General features: G+C 38.4%; 1 protein-coding gene across 4 annotated transcripts; it reads right to left on the bottom strand.

Annotated features, from left to right (window-relative positions):
* Nucleotides 1-167: 167 nt before the first annotated feature.
* On the bottom strand, nt 168-20231 carry LOC117827107 (myb-like protein X). 4 transcript variants are annotated; one of them, XM_034703579.1, is made up of 39 exons: nt 19896-20197; nt 19665-19724; nt 17100-17171; nt 16940-17005; nt 16759-16827; nt 16136-16207; nt 15990-16046; nt 15805-15867; nt 15335-15400; nt 15178-15246; nt 14791-14862; nt 14629-14697; nt 14468-14536; nt 14297-14365; nt 14139-14207; nt 13967-14032; nt 13817-13876; nt 13134-13199; nt 12999-13046; nt 12804-12878; nt 12634-12681; nt 12429-12485; nt 11601-11654; nt 11129-11197; nt 10708-10785; nt 10553-10612; nt 10263-10328; nt 10084-10143; nt 9572-9622; nt 8542-8598; nt 8281-8373; nt 8141-8191; nt 6610-6705; nt 6438-6488; nt 5157-5207; nt 4333-4401; nt 4187-4226; nt 3641-3692; nt 168-3440 (listed from the first exon to the last, which is right to left on the bottom strand). In XM_034703579.1, exons 1-39 carry the CDS (start codon nt 19896-19898, stop codon nt 2486-2488), a joined length of 3318 nt encoding a protein of 1105 aa, XP_034559470.1. In that variant the 5' UTR covers nt 19899-20197; the 3' UTR covers nt 168-2485. The 4 variants fall into 4 exon arrangements, with proteins under 4 accessions (XP_034559470.1, XP_034559472.1, XP_034559471.1 ...); XM_034703580.1 differs by having other exon boundaries at nt 1900-3440; nt 10090-10143; nt 19896-20231; XM_034703581.1 differs by lacking the exon at nt 11601-11654.
* Nucleotides 20232-21437: the final 1206 nt, after the last annotated feature.

Below are 21437 nucleotides of genomic sequence, written 5' to 3'. Positions count from 1 at the left end.
AATCTCTGAAGAAGAGTAAACACTACGTGAGGAAGCTTTGACAAACAAGTTTATCACGGTTTTCACTAAGCAAACAGCAGCTCGGTGATTTCTCAGAAGGTAGAAGGAAATGAAGTGTTTGCTCGATTTCATGTAAACTTTGAAAAAAAGCACAGATTGACAGAAAATGGATTTTAAGACTTTTAATAACCAATTTTACATTTACATTTATTACGCGTAGAATTCTACAATATATTGCACATTTACAGCTCTCGTTAAATGAACAACTCCACCCGCTACCGAAAATAAATATTAGCATCGTTAAACAGACCAAGGGGCTGACATCATTGGAGCTCACAGTGCAGGCTGCATATCAAACAGTGACTCTGAAGTAACAGACTTTCAAATAGTAATGCTGTCATACAAAGAAATGGCTGATTGTTATTTCCAGGAGAGGCTGATATAAGTCTGTTATATCTTTTAAAGCCCATATTCAATCCCAGACAACTAATAAAGGAATCACTTACACCTAAAAACTGTTAATGTGACACATGGCAGATTAAAAACAAAGATTTTAAACATAAACACTGAGTTAAAATGTTGGATGTCGACCCTTAACGTGGGCAAAGTTTCAAATCTTTAAGTAAACATGTGTTGGAGTAATCAAAGAATGACCACAGGCTGTTCTGAACGCTTGTTTAAAAAGTCACGTGACTTACCTGAGGGTAACACGAGATTTGCGCAATTTGTGACATCACTGATTGGTGAATCACTTTAAAACAAGTTTAATGAACGTAACCAAACAGAAACATCCTGCTCTTTTCTTTGTTGCTGTTGATTTTCTTTCTGTCCCTTTACAAACTTCCTGGGTCAGACATGTTTGATAATTTGTCATTTGTAGCATTATAACAGTGGAGGAGGCTTACGCTAGCTATCAGAAGGACAATACAAAGCCTGAAAATGAGACATTATACCCCCTCTTTAATTTAGTTAATTTGTTAGCTTTGTTATCATTTTAAGTGTTTAAGGGAGATTTACATGTCACTAACCATGCTACCTCGTAAAACGTATTTCTCTTAGAAGCTAGTTGTTACTCAACATTTACACCCAGTACCTGCCAAGTGCATCCAAAATGTTAGCTAGCTAATGTACCCAACAGATGAAGCTAATGTTGGCTTACTTATATATTGCCTCTATAGACTGACACAAGATGCAAAGTGGTCAACATATCTGACCTTTCCTTTGATAAAAAAGCCTTTGAACAATTGTCTAAAGTGGCATTAATCGGGGCGCTATTGACCTAGCGGTCTAAGCGCGCCCCATATGCAAGGGCTATAGTTCTCGTCGCAGAGGTCGCCGGTTCGACTCCCGGCCGTGACCCTTTGCTGCATTTCTTCCCCCGCTCTCTACTCCCAACGTTTCATGTCTCTTCTCAGCTGACCTATCAAAAAAAGGCGCAAGAGCCCAAAAATATAACTTAAAAAAAATGCCAGGATACTAAGTATATCAAAACATCCGTCTACAGATATTACAAAACAACTTTGGTTATGTTAGCATCTGACTAAACAGATACCTAAAGTACACATCACTAAATATCTTTCTCTCTGCTCTAAAGTGGAACATTTTAAAAAGGGTGTTAATGGAATTTCATCGGCCCTTGTAGCCAGCCTCAAGTGGACATTTGAGGAACTGCAGTTTTTAGCACTTCCACTTTATTTTTCATGATCGAAGGTTGCTGATTGAACAGATTTTTCAAAAACACCTTAAAACAAAGATCATTCTCCAAAATGAGATGATTTCCAGTCGCTAAAGAGGACTTGAGACCGGCTAAAATAGTAACCAAAACCACAAGCATGAGATGTAGTGAAGTGGTTTTGTTGCATCCCCACCACAAAAACAACAACACTGCGATAAAAGACGAATGCTAAACTGCATTATACTTTATTTCTGAGGCACTATAAATAATAAAGGCACTAATCACAAATACAGATGATCGCTACACTGAGTAAAAGTTCTCGTTTCAATATGAATCAACTCACTCTGAAACTCTAAGCATGGTTCAAAGTCTAAACTGTAAAATCTGAAAGTAGTCCTTACCTTATTTTCATGTTGTTCAGGTCTAAAGCATGACCTGTGCATGGTTTTGTTCTATATCTGTTTCCCATCAGTATACCTTCCTCAAAATCTTGTGGCAGTTTCACACGTTGGCACAATAGCTAGAGAAGCAGATATGATACATTATTGCACCGCAAAGCCTCAGCTCTTCCCTGTAGTGTTCAGAATCAAAAAGTCAGGTATCATTAAAGAAAGTCCGGAAGTTATAGAAACTAATGACCGTCTCTTTGTTGGATAATCAAAATCGCTCTGTTTGTGTTTTCCCATATCAAGAAAGGTGGCACCAACCATCTCAGGCCAACAGTTCAGAGGAAGCTGGAGTTAAAGAAGAGGAACCTTTTCTTTGAAAGTAAATAAAAAGCAAAGGCCTTTTCCAGTTATGAGGCTTCTGTCAGACGTATTCCCGGGTCTCGTAGTCTTTCTTTATGGCTTTTTTAATGCGGTCAATTTCATCTTCCTCTGAACTGTCATATTGGTCATCCTTGTCTTTCTTTACGTTCTCCTCAGCAGCTGCACTGTTCTCGTAATTTTCGGGCTGGGTGGACTGCAGCTCCTCTCTGATCGTATTCAGCTCCACCAGGCCGTCGTGCAGCTGCGTAGCCACCTCACGGATTTTAGCAGCAAACTCAGACTTTGCCCCTTTCTTGAGTTCTTTGGAGTCTTTGGCCACAAAGTAGATATCCATGCCAACAAAGAGTCCAGTGAGAACACCGGTGGCCATACTGGCAATCTGGACTGCTCTGGCTGCTGTGCTGCCGGCCACGTTAGCGATCTGCACCACACGCATGATCTCATTAGCATTGACAAGGATGGCTTTCCCTACCATGGCACCATCCTCATAGAAACTAGCGGAGAGCTGGGGAAAGTCCCGGTTGTAGGCGTTTTTCTTCATCTTCATCAGGTCAAAACTCTTCAGGTTCTCAATTCCCTGCTTGATGAACTTCAGGCACTTGTTGAGGTCGGAGATCTTCTCTTGATAGTCCTGCACAATCTTCTCCACCTTCTTGCGGTCCATGGAGTTGTTGACCTGGTTGGAGATGCCGGCACCTGCAGACGTCAGACCACCAGCGGTTGCGACACCCAATCCTACAGCTGTGACAATCAAGGAGGTTCCCATAGTGAACGGAGCCAGAGCCAGACCGGCGATGGTGGCTACCCCTCCAATGGCGCTGGTAGAACCACCAGTGATCTGAGCAATCTTTGTGTTCTTGTTGAATTTGTCCAGGCCGTCTGCGAGGCCGTTGAGGTCAATGACATGCTGCCAGAGGCTCTCAGCGCGCTCTGTGAACAGTTTGTTGAAGACACGGATACCCTTCTGCACCTTGTCGGCTGTCACAGCAAACGCCCTGAGAAGAGAGAGAAGGGTGATTACACAGAGCTGGTTCACCTCCTATTCAGAACAATAGAGATTCATCTTTTCTTATACATGCAACACTGTGAAACTTCATACAATTTTCAAGACACCCTCAAACTCTTTCCTCCTCCTTCACACTGGGGTCAAAAAGTCATTTTGGACAATATCATTGTTCTTTTAGACTTTACTTACTTGGCCTCTTCTTTTTCTGTCATGCGTTCGTCTTGAGGTGCATCTTCCCAAGCTGAAAAATGCAAAATAATAAAGAATGAAAACATATTCACCTTCTTATTAGAGCCACACAATAATGTTGACATAATATTTGACAAGCATGGGCACTAAACAGCCTTAAATTCTCATGGGTTCAGGGTTTTCACTAGATTTTGGAACACTGCAAGATGCTTAAGAAGATCCAACCCTGATATCTGGATTATACAGCCTGACTCGCACTCAGCATCTGTTTGGGTACTGAGCTTTGTGGGTGTGGGTTTGCAGAACTGGACCTACGTATGTATGGCTTGGGCTTTCAGGTCAGGGTTCTGTTCAAGCCAGACAAAGTCTTCTACACCAAACCCAAAAAATCTTTATTTTGTATTCCTGACTTTGTGTTTTCAGCTCTGTCCTGTCATTTTGAAATGAAACAAGGTCTTCCTCAAGCTCTAGCAGCACATCAATTAAATACTGCAGCATTAACATTCCTTGAATATGAGCTAGGGGACATTTTTATTTGTAACTTACACTCCACTGTGTTCCACCACTCCATGAGATCCTCCCCATCCTGGAAAACACAGATTTGAAAGAGTTTGCATGATGAAACAGTACGGAGGCATCAGATCCTCTTTTAAATATTTCTAACTGTGACATATTTGACATCAGAAACCAACCTCTGAGCCTCTAGGTTGAGCTGGGTCGATACGGTAGTCTTCCAGCTGGTCAAACAAAGATCTCTCATTCTGAAACAACGAAAATAACATCACTTAAAAACGTATAAAACAAGGCTATGGTTCTTTTTCAGAAGTGAAAAGACAAGAAGTGTGGGCCTCTACTGAAGCCAAACTGATGCTGTGAGATAAAGAGAAACTTAAAGCAAGAATTCTAATTATGTCAAGAGTCATATATCTTTAGTTTCACTTTTTACACTGGATACAGTACAGAGTTCCAGACAGAGAGGAGGAAGTTATGGTCAAAGAGATTCTACATGCAGTGCCTTATTTCTACTCTTTTTGCAGAAGTGAAAAGGCCAGAACCTTCCTTGGGCAAGTTAAATAAGGAAGCAGAGAAACTGGTCTGGGCACATTGCAACCTAAGCTGATCTCATCTTCCATGTTAAGGGCATGTTCAAACAAGATGGTGTGGTATGGAAGGTGAGGGGGTGGGTTTCATGTTGAGAGTAGAGGGGAAAAACACACAGGCTGACGACAATAGTCTCTGCTGGGAGCTGTGGAGACACCCAGGAGACAAACAAAAGCAAGAGGCTGTTTTCAGGGGCAGGTTGTGTGACTGCAAGAGACATTTTGCAATACAGGACCACAATGAGTAAGAATGCCACACGTTTGTCTAGTGGGAAAATACACAGACAGGGGGGAAAGATTTAAAGATGTTTTAGGCTCAAAGAGTGAGACTGAAGGAAAGAAAAACAGGAGCATGATCAAGTATCATTTTCAGTCTCATTTATAGAGAGAGACTGATGAGCGTCTGTGTTCTCTACCTCTGCTGAGTTTCCTGCTCCATCCTGTGCTGGCCTCTTCACAACTTTAGGCTGAAACCAGAAAACACAAACACACAGGTCAAGAAATATAGAGATACAAAAACAGCTTTTGGAGAAGATGCAATATTTTGAAGAAAGTGTTATTTAGTCACAAAGCAAAAAGAGGATCTGGTGAATCTATCAGTGGAAAAATAAAGACATTCTTTTTAATCATCAGTCAGGTAACTCTTCGCTCATGAAGGTACACTACCAGTCAAAAGTTTGGACACACCTTCTCATTCAATGGTTTTTATTTATTTTAATTATTTTCCACATTGTAGATTAATACTGAAGACATCAAAACTATGAAATAATCTGGTTTTACCATAATCTGGATTACAACAGTAGTCAAATAGGGCTGTCCATTGTGTATTAACCCTACATCTGAACAACACAACTGATGGTCTCAAACACATTAAGAAGGCAAGTCATTCTACAAATGAACTCTTGACAAGACTCATGTTAATTAGAAACCATTCCAGGAGACCACTTCATGAAGCAGACTGAGAGAATACCAAGAGTGTGCAAAGCTGTCATGAAGGAAAAAGGGGGCTACTTTACAGAATCTAAAATATAAAACATATTCTGCTTTGTTTAACACTTTTTTGTTCATTAAATAATTCCATACACGTTCTTTCATAGTTTTGATGTCTTCAGTATTAATCTAGAGTGTTTACAATAATTCAAATAAATACAAACCCTTGAATGAGAAGGTGTGACCAAACTTTTGACTGGTAGTGTAGTGTGTGCATGGAATTCAAGCTATGCTAACTTCCTCTCTATGCCAAAATAACACAGCAAGACTGCATGTCTTTAAAACAAACGTTAACAGAGATACAGACAAAGACAACTACAAACATCTGAATAATGCAGTAAAGGAAAATAAAAGATGCAGGTCACATCGGCTGACTGACGTAAACCTTTAAGGTTAGGGTTACAGAATTTCAACCTATATAAACGCCCAAGGGAGACTTAGTTGCAAAGACTTTATACTGCTTTGTTTACCTGTTACACATTTTTTAAGTTGTCATCCTTTCACAGTCTGTCAATGGAATAAAGACGAGAATAATTGTGTTCCTTTTAACTGAACCATTCTGTGACTGTGAAGTTTTTCATACCTTTAAGAACAACTCAGACTGTAATAGGTAGTATGATGCTGTTGCCACCTTATCAGATGCCACTGTGTATAACAACAGTCTATTGTTGCTTTCAGACATGGAAATACTCATGTATGAATATTACCTTGACCCGAGGCAGGAAGGGATTGTGCTTCTTGGGTTTCCTCACTCTGGTCTAAAGAGAAACACAGAACAATCGTATCACCGGGACAAAAGAAGAGGTCGCATGTTGTATTTTTGAAGATGAACTTTTGATCCTTATCAAACATGCATCAAAACTAAATGAGTCTAAAGACCTCCTCTGTTGTCTCCTGGCCCTCTTCGTCTTTGTTTTCCTCTTTGGATGAAGAATTTTCGGCTTCGTCTTTCAGCCCCTCATCATCAGACGAAGCCTGGAGTGGATGTAAATCAAAGTGTGACAATGAAAACAAAAGATGTAGAGGAAGAAGTAACACCAGATAGCAAGAGTTATAGTTTGACTTGAGTAAAAGATTAGCCTCTGTTCACAACAATAAGGAGTTGATGATTCATAGACAGGAGGTAGAGAGAGGGTAAGTCAGATCAGAGCATGCTAATCTGATAATCACTGTGGTTGTATAGGAGAGTTTTAACCCAGTCTGACCCAATCAAGCAGCAAAGTGGGTTAATATATTCAAACTGAGCAGTCTATTAAGCTGATTTTGTAAGAATATATCAGACAAAATCATAACAGTTAAATCTTAAAGAAATGTTTTTTATTGTTGACTATTTCAAAGAAGGCCATGCAGGTGAAAAGGACTGTTCTTTAACATTGATCATGTAAAATGTAGAACTGGAGCAAACATTAGAGACACTTAGTGAAACTGCAGGCTTTGAGATCCCCAATTCACCTAAACTGGTACTACTTGGTGAAACATCTGACATCCCTGTAACAAGGAGTAACAAGGTGAGGTTTATCAAGTTGGCCATGACTGCCAGAAATAAATGCATTGCTCTAATATAGAAAAGCTCAGACCCCCCTACTCCTTCTATGTGGCTTAAAGAACTTTCTTCGTACATGGCTTCAGAGAAAATTAAGGAAACCACACCTTTTCGATAAATGTTGGTCTGACTTCAGGAACAACATGAGTGATACTTGACAGTTGTTAATTGATAGCTAATTTTTTGGTATGTGCAGGCACTATCACATGTTGACTTCACTTGTTTTTTGTTCTACATTTCCTATTTAGTTATTTATTTCTGTCCTTTTCAGTTGCTACTGGTACAAAAATAGTTTAGTGTGCTTATCTGTTTATTACTCTGTCATAATTGTAAAAAAAAAATCTATAAATATATTGTTAATAAAAAAGAGCTGGAGCAAACGATGCATCATGTGCAGTAAACAGCAAACAAGATATCATTCAGGACATTACTTTGGTGTGGAAATCCTTCACTAGAGTACATTTGTTTTGTTTGGTTACACTCATTGACTTCAACTTCTTTCTCTTGATGTGTCATATTCTCAATATTCATCTATAAATGAGCTACATCATAAGGGGCACTGAATGCCTGAAATGGGTGGATGTGGTGTGACGTAGACCGGGATTAGTCTACTCAAATTCTAGTTTCTCCAGTTCAGCAACAATCAGGCGACAGAGTGAGAGTTCACTGACTTGATAAAAAACATCAGCTTTTTGATTAAAGGAAGGAAGGTGCAAGGAAATTCAATCATGTGACCAGCTCACATGGTGAGAAGTGCGGTTATCGGTGTTATCTGAAGAAGACATGGATCTTATTGGTGTGTTCAAAGACAAACAGATATAATCAATGCAGGAAGGAATAAGTTTGTACATGTAACATGTTTGTTACCTTGACCCGAGCCATGAAGGGATTATGTCTCTTGGGTTTCTTGACTTTGGTCTAAAAAGAAAAATGAGGATTAAAGGAGATTATAAAAAAGGGTCAAACACTGAAATGTTCCCACAGAAAGGGGAAATGAGTTTAAAGACCTCCTCAGTTTGCTCCTTGTCCTCTCCCTCTTTCTTTTCCTCCTTTGATGAAGAGGTGTCTTCCTCTTTCAGCCCTTCATCGTCAGACTGAGCCTGAAGTAGATAAAGTGTAAAGCAACATTGAGGTAAATAAGAAGTGTTAAAGTCTGAAAATAACATAAAAGGGAAACGACCCAGACGTTCCACATATAACATATTGAGGTTGGTGTTAAAAAATGTCTCCATGATTTCACTTTCAAACACACAGACTCTTAAATGTACCTTGGCTGCACCACGTAGCATAAACGGATTATGGGGCTTGTGTTTTTTCACCTTGGGCTGTAAAGCAAAAAAAGGGAAAGGTGGCAAAGAGTCAAAGTGTTAGGTGACATGAGAAACAATAACTGGAAGAACTGCATTTCATTACAGCCGTTGGTGAACTAAACCTCATGAAAATAACTGCATCAGTGCAAATGTAAGCCTCAATATTCTTCCCCAAACTGAAAAGATGTCTTCTCTTAAAAACATTTGAGTACATGTTATGTTTGCTGTCCTTAAAACAAAGTTACACACGTATCTCACTGCAGTGACACAATCAAATATTCCTATCCGATTGAGTGTGAGATTCAAGCTGTGTGTGTAGCCAACATTTTTTTGAAAGGTTGCGTTTTTGGCTTTTGTCTTTGATTTACAGGGAAGCTAAAGAGAGTGAGGGTGGGGTTGACATGCACTTAATACTGTCAGGACTGGGAATCAATCCTGCAACCAGTGCAACAAGGACTGTAGCCTCATTTTATGGGGTGCCTGCTTTACCCCCTGAGCTAATCCGGTTCTCTGCTGTAGTCAAACATTGTTCGAACCAGCACAGCTTTATTTCAAATTATAGAGGAGATCCTAAAAGTTCATTCAGCAACATTATAAAAATAATACTGTCACACCCTTTGATCGACCTAAAAAGCTACTTCAGTGGAAAAGCTATTCCTAAGAAGTTAGACTTTAATGACCATGTGCAACACAACAACACAACGATAGACACGATACTTCTCACAGTGACACTAGTCTGGTTGTAGCATATCATTTGCATTGCTGTAGCGTGACACATCTGATAAGTAGGAAGCAGAAACTAGGGCAGTTAGATGTTGGTAAGATTACCTGGAACAAAACTTATTGTTTGTTTTCACCTGAATGTTGCTAAAAATATGGATTTAATCAAACAAAGAAGATGACTTTGACTGTATTACATATACGAGACGTTTATTATGCATTAGTACTTAATACAGTTAGATCGATAGCATGCAAGAGATTCACTTACTCTTTTGTCTTGAGAGGCGTCATCATTAAGGATTTCATCGTCTGACTGGCTCTGCAGAATATCAAATATAGAAAATTTAAATCATAGCATGCTGCAGTGTCATCTTAATGTCTAGTGAAGTGTTTTCTACAAGTTCTTAAAGTCCATTGAAGTGTTTGAATATGTGCCAGTGTTTTACAGGACTGTGAAGATATGATGCTGTTACATTTAGGTGATTTACTGCTATTATTTTAAGTAAATATTCCTGGAATATAAGGTACTGGATTGCTTTTAAGGCAGAAATAACTTTTAGCTGTTTTAAATTCTCATCATTTTTAAGTCTGCCGTGTAAAACAAAATACTTGGAATAATAATCTCTGCATGAAATTTCTAAAGAAAGGTGTATTACCTCTTTAAAAAACTTTACATAACATTTACAATTTCTTCCTCATTTAAAAGAATGATTGTTTAACATGAAAACACATGTACCAGAAACACAGTTCATGGTTGTAATCATTGTTCTGTGTTCACACCTGTACCTCCGTGTCTTTCTTCTGCTTTTGGTAGCCACGTCTCACTGTTCGGTTCACCTCCTAAAATTAAACCAGAGCAGTTTATTAAACCACAGAGCTGATAATCCAGCACTGATTCACACTTCTATACATGACAAACACTAACGTTTATTCCCTCAACACTGAAAGGCTTTACGTACCTCCTCTGACGGTTTGGCAGGAACTACAGGAGTTATTTTTTCTTTAGAGCTCATTTCCTTGTCTCCCTGCAGGGGACAAAAAGGACATTCTTTCTAATAAAGATATGTAACACATGACACAATAACACTCAAGCTATACTGCTTCATTTGAGTATGCACAAATGACATAAAAATATCTGATAGAATCATTAGCATGTAACAAAAACCTTCAAAAGTCTGACAGTGTAGGGGAAGAAGAAACACAGAGAAGCCACACGTTATTTTCTAAATATGAGAAGTGCAAACTGTACCGGATTACTGTCAGTTCCTCTTGATTTCACTTTGTCGTATGTGGACGTCCTCTTCATCTCCTGTGAAGTGAGCATAGCTGTAAAAAACAACACAAAGAGAAAGAAAAATGCTCTCCCTGTCACCAAATGTCACTGAACGAGAATTGCTTGCAAACCTCTTCAGTCGGTCTGAGAGGGACCAGAGGAGTTTCACTTCTTTCCTTCCTCTCTCGCTGGATCATGTTGCCTTTGACCTGTCAAGGACACACACACACACACACACACACACACACACACACACACACACACACACACACACACACACACACACACACACACACACACACACACACACACACACACACACACACACACACACACACACACACACACACACACACACACACAGTTTAACAGTGTGCTGGAGCAGAAGGACGGGGAGGTTTGAGAAAAGAGTCAGGACTTAAAGAGAAGTGAAGGAATGAGGAGGATATGGTGGGGGAGAGGGAGTGTGAGCAGACAGGGTATGTCTCACAGAAGTTGATCAGCTGTGTGTGGTCACTGATGACTCATGAGTGATGCAAAAAATAGACTGACCGTTTTCGGCTTCTCTTCCATTTGATTTTCGTTCTCCTTGAGCATTTCTTCGGCGTCTTCAGCATCCTTCTGTAGTGAGGACATTAAATATTAGCTACAGAGCTTCATCAACCAAAATCAGATCCCTTGTAGTTTCTAGAGTGTAAGTTGTGATGTAAAGTTGATGTTATCTGTGATAACAAAGCTTTGACATGCAAAATCACCGTTATGTTCCTTTAAACGCAGCACACCACTACACACTGAAGTGAACCACAGACCACCATTATCAAAGACCCACCATCACCTTCACCACCCCGACACTGACCTCCTGTCCCCTAAAACATGATCAACCCCTCCACCACCACAAAAGCAATTAATAACATAGTTACTCTATTTGCAAAGCAGTATAGATTCAGTTTGCACGTCACCAGCTGCAGCACTCTGATCTATTTCTTAAGCACTGACAAAGAGTTACGGTCTAAACCTTCCTTACTTTGTTTGCATTTCGAAATGGGTTCAGCTTTGTCATCGCCTCAGCAAATTTATTCTGAACATGAATCAATACAAAAAGATGAAAAGTATATTTGATTAATGTTCTTGTTGAAACCTACAGAGCCACTGAAGTCCCCCTAAAAAATATTTTTCATCTCATGCACACAAGATAATCATATTACTTGAAAATGTATATTCTATCTATGACATTAGGCCTTATGATTCTTTTTCTTTATACGTTGAATCTGAAATAAACAAACAGATAGGCCTATAGAACTCGGGAGTAATCCTCTGTTACACTGATTTCATGATTTTGCTTTTATGTTTAGTATTTGTGTTAAAAACTCACATCGAACACTTTTTAATCTCAGCTCATCAAATACTGACTGTTTAGAAACTGACATATGTTTATGATCTTAGTGGCTGTTTTAAGGTCCGTCTTTTCGCCGTTATTAAACTCAGGTGATGTGAAGTTTCAGAGTAGTCCGAGCCGCTACAGCGTCCAATCAGTGAGTGGTAATCGATAAAGGGGCGTGTCTGTCAGCAAAAAGACTCCGGCTGAGCCTGTTGTCTCTCAGTAAGTGAAGCAATTGATTTCTGCTGATAACAGTGCCATGTCTACAAGAGCAGCTATAATATCAAGTACAACTTGATTAAATTAGTGTCGTCTATTTGGCTTTATGTTGACAATACACATCTGAACTAGTTGGAGAGGTTATAATTATCTTGTGCGCATGAGATAAAAAATATTTCTTTTTGGGACTTCAGGAACTCCGTAGAAACCAAAAGATAAAAATTTTTAAAACAAAAATAAAAATCTCTTCCAAACCTGTTTGTGGCCCTCTGTGTCTGATGCGTCCTCTTTGTCAGAGTCAGAGTCCTTCTCCTGCAGAAGGTGAAAATATTTAGTATTGAATAGAAACAATAGTGGAAGCAATAGATAATCATCTGAATATGACTTTATAATCTTTTAAAAATGACTTTCAGACATTTCTGCAGGACATGTTATTTGTTTCAGGACAGCCATCTCTCACCTTTTTGTCAGGGTTGAACGTGCTCTTCATCATCGCACTGAAACCGTTCTGAAATGAGACAAAAACAGTGTTATTCTTCACTTCATGTCAAAGCTGATATCTGATCCTAATGCTATTTTCAGAAAGCTAATCTTAGTACATTAGTACGTCAAAGCAACAGAGCAGAGCACCTGTTTGGCTTTGGGCTTCTCTGCACTAGAGTTGTTCTCATTGGAGTCTCCTGATAGCTCAGTTTTTTCCTTTTCCTGTTGAAGCACAGTCACACAAATCAGGATGTTATTATCTCACAGTCTGACCACCAGTGCAATAACTGGCTGATAGGAGGAATTCATATGTTGCATGATGAGGAGCAAAATAAAAATGACCTGAGGTGAGAAGCTGAAAGGGTTTTTCTTCTTTGCTGACACTTCACCCTGATGAAAGAAGTGAAGCAGTTCAATTTACAAACGATTTTAGGAGCTTTACTTTCTGTAAGTGTTCTTTCAAAGTCCATCTCTCACCTTTGAAGACTTCTCTGTGAGATTTTCACTGCTGGCAGAGAGTTCAACATCCATAGACAAATCATCCTAAACAGAGGGAGTGGGAGGCAGCGAGCCGTCAAAATTTAGGAATGAAGCAGAGAAAACATTTGGTTTAACACCTGCAGGCACAAAACAGACCTGAGGGAACTAAAACAAGCAAATTATTTTAAGGCTCTGGGAAGTGATGCCTCTGAAATGACAGATGGCTGTGAAGTGAAAAATGTTCAGGGTGATTCTCTTTGCCTCAACTCTGGTAATCTTGAACGATTTTAACTACAAAACTATTAAGCAACTAGCCAGGAGGGAAGCAGTGGAGCCAATGCTTTCCTTTATTTCACAAAACAAAAGGGATACGTTCAGAATTTCATCATTTTGGACTAAAGGGGCATTCCAAATCTTTTTTTCTTTTCTTTATAGGACAGAAGAATGTGAGGTAGACATGCAGCAAAAGGCTGAGGCTGGGAGTTGCAATAGTGACATATGTGACAATGGCCATACTGGTATCCCAATCATCCCCTAAAAACTAATTCAGTTTCACAAATACAAATAAATTACAAATCTCACTCTGGTCACATTGGGTGTCACATTAGGATTTTTCAAAAAAACATTTAAGACCCAAAACATGCAACTTCACTCTCTTGATTCCAGATCTATAAACTTACCGTCGACTGAGATTTGGCAACTTTCTTCTTAAACACACCGCTAAAGATTCCTCCTTTCTCCTGATGATATAAAATAATTCAAAGTCATATAACTACAGTTCTGGTTGATTGTGCAGTGTTGTCTCATTTTATGGCTTTAAAGAAACTCACCTTGGTGGTGTTTTCAGTGAGATTGTCGTTACTGCCTGAGAGTTCACTGGGTGCAGCCAAATCATCCTGAAGGTGAAAAACAAAATAAAAACTTCCTGTTAATCCTGTCACAATGATTCAGGTAACATGGTGATATAGTGAGATAAATAACGAGCACTTGACTCGCTGTTACCTGAGATTGTGCTCTGGCAAAAGGCTTTGGGGATTTTTTAAACATCCCACCGAACACTCCTCCAGACTCCTGAAAGAGAAATCACAGAAAACTGATTGTAAAAGTTTCAGATATCAGAGGAGTGGAACAAAGTGTTTCTTGGCTTTGACAAACCTCACCTTAGTGTTGGTGTTCACAGACAGATTGTCAGTGCTGCCTGAGTGCTCGCTGGGAGCTGTCAAATCCTCCTGAAGGTGAGAAACAAATGTTCATGTTAATCCACAATAATCTATAGAACCATAGTTTCAGTGTAAGCAGTGTAAACAGCAGCGTGGTGCCATAACTTTTACCTGAGATTGCGCTCTTGCGAAAAGCTTTGGGGATTTTTTAAACATCCCACTGAACACTCCTCCGGTCTCCTGGAGGAAGAAGTCACATAAAAAGGTTTTCTCAAAGATAGTCTAAAAAAGAAGTAAATAAGTGGACTGCACCTTAACTTTTACTGTCTTACCTTAGTGTTGCTGTTTACAGAAAGATTATCGTTGCTTCCTGACAGCTCAGTGGGTGCAGTCAGATCCTCCTGTAGGCATGATAACACATAACCCTGTCCAGTTATCACTTTCATCATGTCCTAATTATAGAACAAGAAACAAGTCATGTGTTCAACTCTCACCTGAGATTGTGTCTTTGCTCTGGATGGCTTTGGGGATTTTTTAAACATGCCGCTGAACACGTTGCCTGATTCCTGGAGGAAAAAAACAACAGAAAATGTTCCAGTATTGAAGTCATTTATAAGTTGTCATCTGAAATATGATCTCAGCTGGAAAAAAATGAGACACTCATTCCCAAAATGTCTAACAAATGAGTCAAGCTCATCATAAAAAACAACAAGGTACAGTCCCATTCATTCCCCTGTTCAAAGAGGTTTAAAATGAGTCCACATCTAGCAAACACAGCTCAAAATAAAGTGAGAAAGAACAGGATTGTGGCAGGAGTTTTTTTTTTAAAAGAGGGACGTGGTTTTCTCAAACTTCGACTAAATATCACAGCTTCCACAAACCTTAGTGTTGTTGCTGACAGACAGATCATTGTTGCTGCCCGAGCGCTCAGTGGGTGCAGACAAATCCTCCTGCAGGTAAGAAACAAACATCCTCTATCAGTAATAACCACCAGCTGCTAATAAAGTAACTATCAGTACAACACAGCCCGTCTCTTACCTGAGATTGTGTTCTTGCTCCAAAGTGTGCTTTTTTAAACATCCCACCGAACTTTCCTCCTGGCTCCTAGAAATGAAGATTCATAAAAAGATGAAGATCAGTTATTTATGTGGAATTTAAATGTAAGCAAATGTGTATTCAGCGACGCAGCTGACGGATAGACAGACGGGGATCTAGTGCTTTCCACACGGGCCTGCTCTGCCTCCAAACTGCTGACCCATGCAGGAGTAGATTGTGCTTCAAACATCCACAAAAACAAAACACACCCATCCCAAACTCACTGTCCTGTTTTCATGAGTCATGGTCCACACACATGTAGTGGGTGACATTACATCACAGTGTCACGCTAAAGAAGGACTCCATTATTATCCATTTTTTATTTAAATGTCCCAGTTTCTCATGAACAGATTCAAGATTCAGTACTCTGTGTTTTTGCATTTAAAAAACATGTTTTGGTGGATGAGACTCACTTTAGTGGTCGTTTTGTCAGACAGACTTTCACTGCTGCCTGTGAGCTCAATGTCCAAAAGATCCTGAAACACAAAGATTAAACATCAACCTCTGAGTGAAATAAAACATCACACATACACATGATCGTGTTCTCTAGATGCTGTATCAGTGTGTGCAGGATGTGAAACAGAGGATTGTGTTTCACCTGTGAAGGCCTCCGGGCATGTCGTTTCAGTATCCCGCTAAACACGTTCGACTTTTCCTGAAGAGAAGAGAGAGAAGAGAAAAATGAAGTTTTTCGACACTACAGGGGGGGAATCTAAATCATGACGGAGCAGAAAGTGAACTCACCTTTGAAGGTTTGTTTTCTGTGACGTTTTCACTGCTGGCAGACAGCTCAACATTTTGTAGTGAGAGAGAGTCCTGCAGGAAGATTTCAGAAAAAGTTTATCACTGTTACAACATTTGTATTTCTCTCTACAACTATGTAAACACAGATTTAAATATCATGGTAGTTCAAAACCATCTTTTAGTGTGGTTGACAGGAGAAAACACACACAATACCTTACAGTTTTTCTTGTTTTTGTTGAAATCAAGGTATTCCTCTTTTATTAACCTTCAAATCACACATTTAATTTTGGGATACATATCTCTAAATGTGAGACAATGGTTAAAAATGCACTGAATTTCCCAAAGGTCTAAGGTAATATCTTAAATTGCTTAACTGACCCACAGTGAAAGCTGAATGACTCATTTTAAGAGGTCTCAAACTAAGAAAAGCAGCATTTTTTGCATTCTTGCAGCTTGAATCAGCAAATGTTTGACTTTTTTCAATGTATACTTGAAATTATCAATCAATAAATAAATATAAAAAAAAACATAAATCACCATTTATAAAGGTTCTATTTAAATATCAGACACATTTCAAAGTAAAAACAGAGGTGTAAAGTAAGTTGAAGTAACAGTCTACACACCTGTTGCTGGCCCTCTTTGTTAGATTTGGTTGTCTTCTTGAACATGTCTTTGAACACATTGCCTTTCTCCTGAAAAAGAAAGATGAGAACTGTGTTAAATAAGGAAAAATAAACCGTCACTTTTTTATAGTAAAGCATAAAACAACACAAAAAACTATTGTAAAAGTTTGTTGATCATCACCTTGGTGCTGCTGTCAGTCAGACTGTCACTGCTCTTTGAGAGCTCGCTGCTGGCTGATAAACCTTCCTGAAAAGTCAACAAGGAACGACAGGATGTGAGTGAAAGCAGATTTTTATGAGATCTAGAATTAAATGGAGGGGTGTTCATGCCACAACTTCACCTGTGCTGGGGCTGATGGTTCTACAATCTTGGATGATCTCTTGAACATCCCACCAAATAACGCTGCTTTCTCCTGGAAGAGGGGGAAAGACAGAGAGAACACCGGTCTGTCAGTCAGCTGTTTGAATCTATTTCTACACAGAGACTGAACTAGAACAAGGTTTTAAGAATTACTGAATACAGATGATTTCATAGATGAAAGGATGCAAATTTATTTCTTCACATTTCACCGCCCAGCTATGTCCAGATTTCATGTCTGGACTTGAAGCTGCCTTCAAGTCTTGACATGAGACATGTAAAGTGATGTGTTTCTAGCTCTGTGAAAACTGATCGTACGACTGATCCGCCAAATAAAGGACCACATAAAAGGACACATTGGGACATTACATTAACAATGGACTGAAAAGAAGCCGTCACTGTAACCTGCTGGATCTTTTTTTTTCGATTTTCAAAGGGGACCAAGCATTTTCTATCAGGGCCCCTGGACTTTGGATCAGTCTGCCCGAAGAGATACGGCTCGCAGAATCTGTGGAAGTCTCTTCTTAAAACTCACTTTTAAAGACTTGCTTTTATATGATGTCGTCTTACTGCTTTATCATCATTTTACTTTCTATCCCTTTTTCTTTTCTTTTAATTCTTTTACTCTCTTGTTTTAATGCTGTATTCCTTTTTACTGCTTGTTTTTATTCTTTCTTTCCTTTTTATATTTTTATTTATCTTACAATATTGGTCCCTCTGTTCTCAGTTCTTTTTGTCGGGGTCTTGTGTTACCTGTGTTGAATCCGTGTTTGGGTCTTTTGTGATGGTTTTCCTGATGTCTGATTTTAACGTGTTTGTTATTTGTTAAAATGCATGAACTGTATACATTACACTGTATTTAAGGACATATTATGATGCTATAAAACCCAAAACAGGACTAGATATGTTGGTGTAAATTCATGGGAAGTGTCTGAAAGGTAGACGTGTAGACGAATATAAAATCTGCTAGTGAACTTAATATAAGTAACTCAAACTAATAACAGTCTCAAAACTTCCCTTTCAGGGCCAAATTATGGGAAACTTCCAAGAAAATAAAAGTGAAATATAAAGAGCACCATCACATTGAGAAGTTAACAAACTGAGTTCCAGTGTATGTTGTCTTTCCTCTGACTATGTAAACATAACACAGAGCAGTTTTTGGTGTTTTAAAGTTGACATACTTTTCATTGTTTTGGCTCGGGACTCCAACATGACCAAATGCTGAAAGCCCTTAGAAAGGTGTTCACATATATAGAGAGACTTTTGTTGTCTGTATGTGTGTATATATATATATATATATATATATATATATATATATATATATATATATACATATATATAAATATATACATATATACATATATAAATATATATATATATATATATATATATATATATATATATATACACATATATATATATATAGACACACAACATGTAGTGGGTGATATAGGTAAATATAGGTGATTGGGAAACTAACCACCTGGGCTCTGAATCTAAAAAAAACAAACAGACTGAAGCTAATGATAAAGAAATTAAAATAACTTTATCTGGAACCACTGAGACCAAAATGTTATCGATCCATAAAGAAAGAATATAAGACGGCTGAATATCTCCACTCTGTCAAAGACAGAAAGCACAGACTGATCCTGACCAAATACAGGCTCAGTGACTACAAACTGTCCATAGAGACAGGCAGACTCAAACAAACATGGCTGCCCAGAGAAGATTGGGTCTGTGCTCACCCCCCTACAGTGTGTGCCAATAGAGAAATGAGCTATCCAGACTACACTTTTTGTACCAGGCTGTAAGAATATTTATTTCTGCTGTAAAGATCGTCTTTTTTGAATTGGTGTTTATGTGGTTTCCGGTACTTCCGGAGCCAGCCTCAAGCAGATGCTCGATGAACTGCAGTTTTTAACACTTCTGCATTGGACTCATAGTTTTGGACCAGAGGTTGCCGCTTGGTGATGTCTCAGATTTTTACTTCCATTATTTATACACTGAGTAAAAGTAATAAGTTCCCCCCCAAAATAAGACTCAAAAAATGTACTGAAGTACAGTCCTCAAGTAAATGTACTTTGTTGCAGTCCCCCACTGTATCTTGCACACTGTACCTTTAACTACTTAACAGCAAATCTGGCCTGAAGGAAGTTAATTTTTGTCCTAAAGCTACCCTGAAGGTTAGTCCGGCTGTGGCAACAGGGCCACAGTTTCCACACTATACACTGGAGTATGAGGGTGTAGTGATAATAAATGACATCAAACCCACATAGACAACGTTTAATGTCAACTTCATTATGTTTGGGTGAGAGCACAGTCTGTAGAAAACAAAGCATGTCTCCTGAACTGAGCTGTGTGTATGACTTGTGTATGACTTGACAGTTTCGGAGCAACATGTTTAAAATTAGGTGGAAAAATTTAACAAAATATGATTAACTGACTTAAAAAAAAAAGGGGGGGAACAATAAAGTAGCCTACTCAAAACCAAAACAAACACTCTTTACATGTAAGCAGCTTTAAAAACATTGCTAAAACATGTACTCACAGCTACGCCTCCTCCTCCTCCATCACACTCCAGATCCAGATCCAGGTTGTCGTATCGCTCCTGTCAGATGACGTCATTAGTTGTTGATTTTACTCACATTAACATTTTAAAGAGTTAAACGAGGTAAAACGTTCAAAGACACAGTCGGTGTCGAGGATTATGGTGTAAAAAACTACAGAAACAAGTCTCAACACAAACTTCAGATAGGTTTTTAGCGGGTCGGTAACTCACCATGGTGTGCCTTTGTTGTAGTGTTGAGTTATTCCGAGTTTTGGGGACTTTAGTGAGGCTTTCTGCAGACAGAGAGTCTCTGTCCTCTCCTTGTGTTGATACTGTTTGTCACTCTCTGAGCTGCGTTTAAGATCCTCCCCTCTCGTGGGAAGAAAAAAGAAAAAAATAGAAACACGCTTCCCACAGGTCCGTGTGACTTGTGTGGGTTTTCTTAAACAAGATACTCTATTAATGAAACCTGCAGATCCTGTCTTCCTTCTTCTTTTACCTGGGAGTTGTCATCCAGGAGAGGGCGTGGCTTTCTGTCCGTTTCACCTGGGAGCTGAAGATCAGACACATGATGCCTTCAAATGCGCCTCGGAAACTCCTACTTCACACCGTTAGTGTTACTGTATGTTGCTAACGTACAAATCTGGATTACCTGTGTTTGTCTCCTTACTAATTTATACAACTACTCCTCAACAATACATGGGGGAAATTAAGATATTGTGTTTTAAACTGAACGGGCAAACATTATCAAGTCGCTGGAACACTTACTTTAAAAGTAAACTCAAGACTTACCTTTTTAATCTAGCTTTTAATTTGGAGTAATTTATTTCTAGCCCTGGACTGCATTATTATTTTAATTAATGTAATTATTATTTTAATCATTGCTTTAAAATGTATTTATCTTATTTAATTATTTATTTATCTATTTATTTCTTGTATTCATCTGATCTTGTTAACACTACCTTATTTTTAACAATTACTTATTTTATTAATTTTACTGTATTGATTTTATTTTATTTTTAAGTATTTTATTTATAATCATGCCTTTTATAATTTTATCATTGCTGTTGCTTTCTGTCTCTCTGTTGTTCTGTGAAGCACGGGTTACATGTTTTTATGTATAAAAGGTGCTATATAGATAAAGTTGAGTTGAGTGGAGTCACTTGATTAATCGACCTGTCGTTTGACAGTATATGGATTTACAATCTGTCAAGCTTTATTTATACAGCACCTTTCATACAGATCAAATGCAATTCAAAGAGCTTTACAGCGATTGAAAACAAGAAAGAAGCAGAGATAAAATAATGGCAAAATATATTAAAAAACAAAAAATGGTTTTAAAATAGAGACTAACGCCCACCAACAACAATAAAATATGTACTCAAAATAAGTCAAAGCATCGAATTAACATTAAGTATATAAATAGGTAAAATCAATTAGTAAAAAGGGTAAGGATAAGAGTTAAAGATTAAATAAAGGCAAAAATATAAATATGATTGAGTAAATAAATACAAATTAAAAGAAACAGACAGTTAAAATTAGTAAAATAATAAAACAAAATAATAACACAACATTAAAATCAATGTACAACAAATTGTTGAACCCTACATAAAAGCCAGACCGAATATATATGTTTTTAGTTTACATTTAAAAGTCTCAATATCTCTATCAGCTCCTCTCAGATCCTCCGGCAGGCTGTTCCATAGTTTAGGAGCATAGTGGCTGAAAGCAGCATCACCAAAAGTTTTCTGTTCTCCTCTGAGGAACAGCTAA

Source organism: Notolabrus celidotus, chromosome 15, assembly GCF_009762535.1.
Source record: "Notolabrus celidotus isolate fNotCel1 chromosome 15, fNotCel1.pri, whole genome shotgun sequence".
Lineage (NCBI taxonomy): Eukaryota > Metazoa > Chordata > Actinopteri > Labriformes > Labridae > Notolabrus > Notolabrus celidotus.
Note: the sequence above shows the minus strand (reverse complement) of the source record. Positions and strands in the feature narration are given on the sequence as shown.

Bases quoted from the DNA above. Each gene is read 5' to 3' on its own strand.
- LOC117827107 (XM_034703579.1), bottom strand. The intron at 6,706-8,140 runs GTAACAAACATG...CATCCACTCCAG, and splicing joins CCTTCATGGCTCGGGTCAAG to GCTTCGTCTGATGATGAGGG. The intron at 4,227-4,332 runs GTTGGTTTCTGA...TGTGTTTTCCAG, and splicing joins CTCAACCTAGAGGCTCAGAG to GATGGGGAGGATCTCATGGA.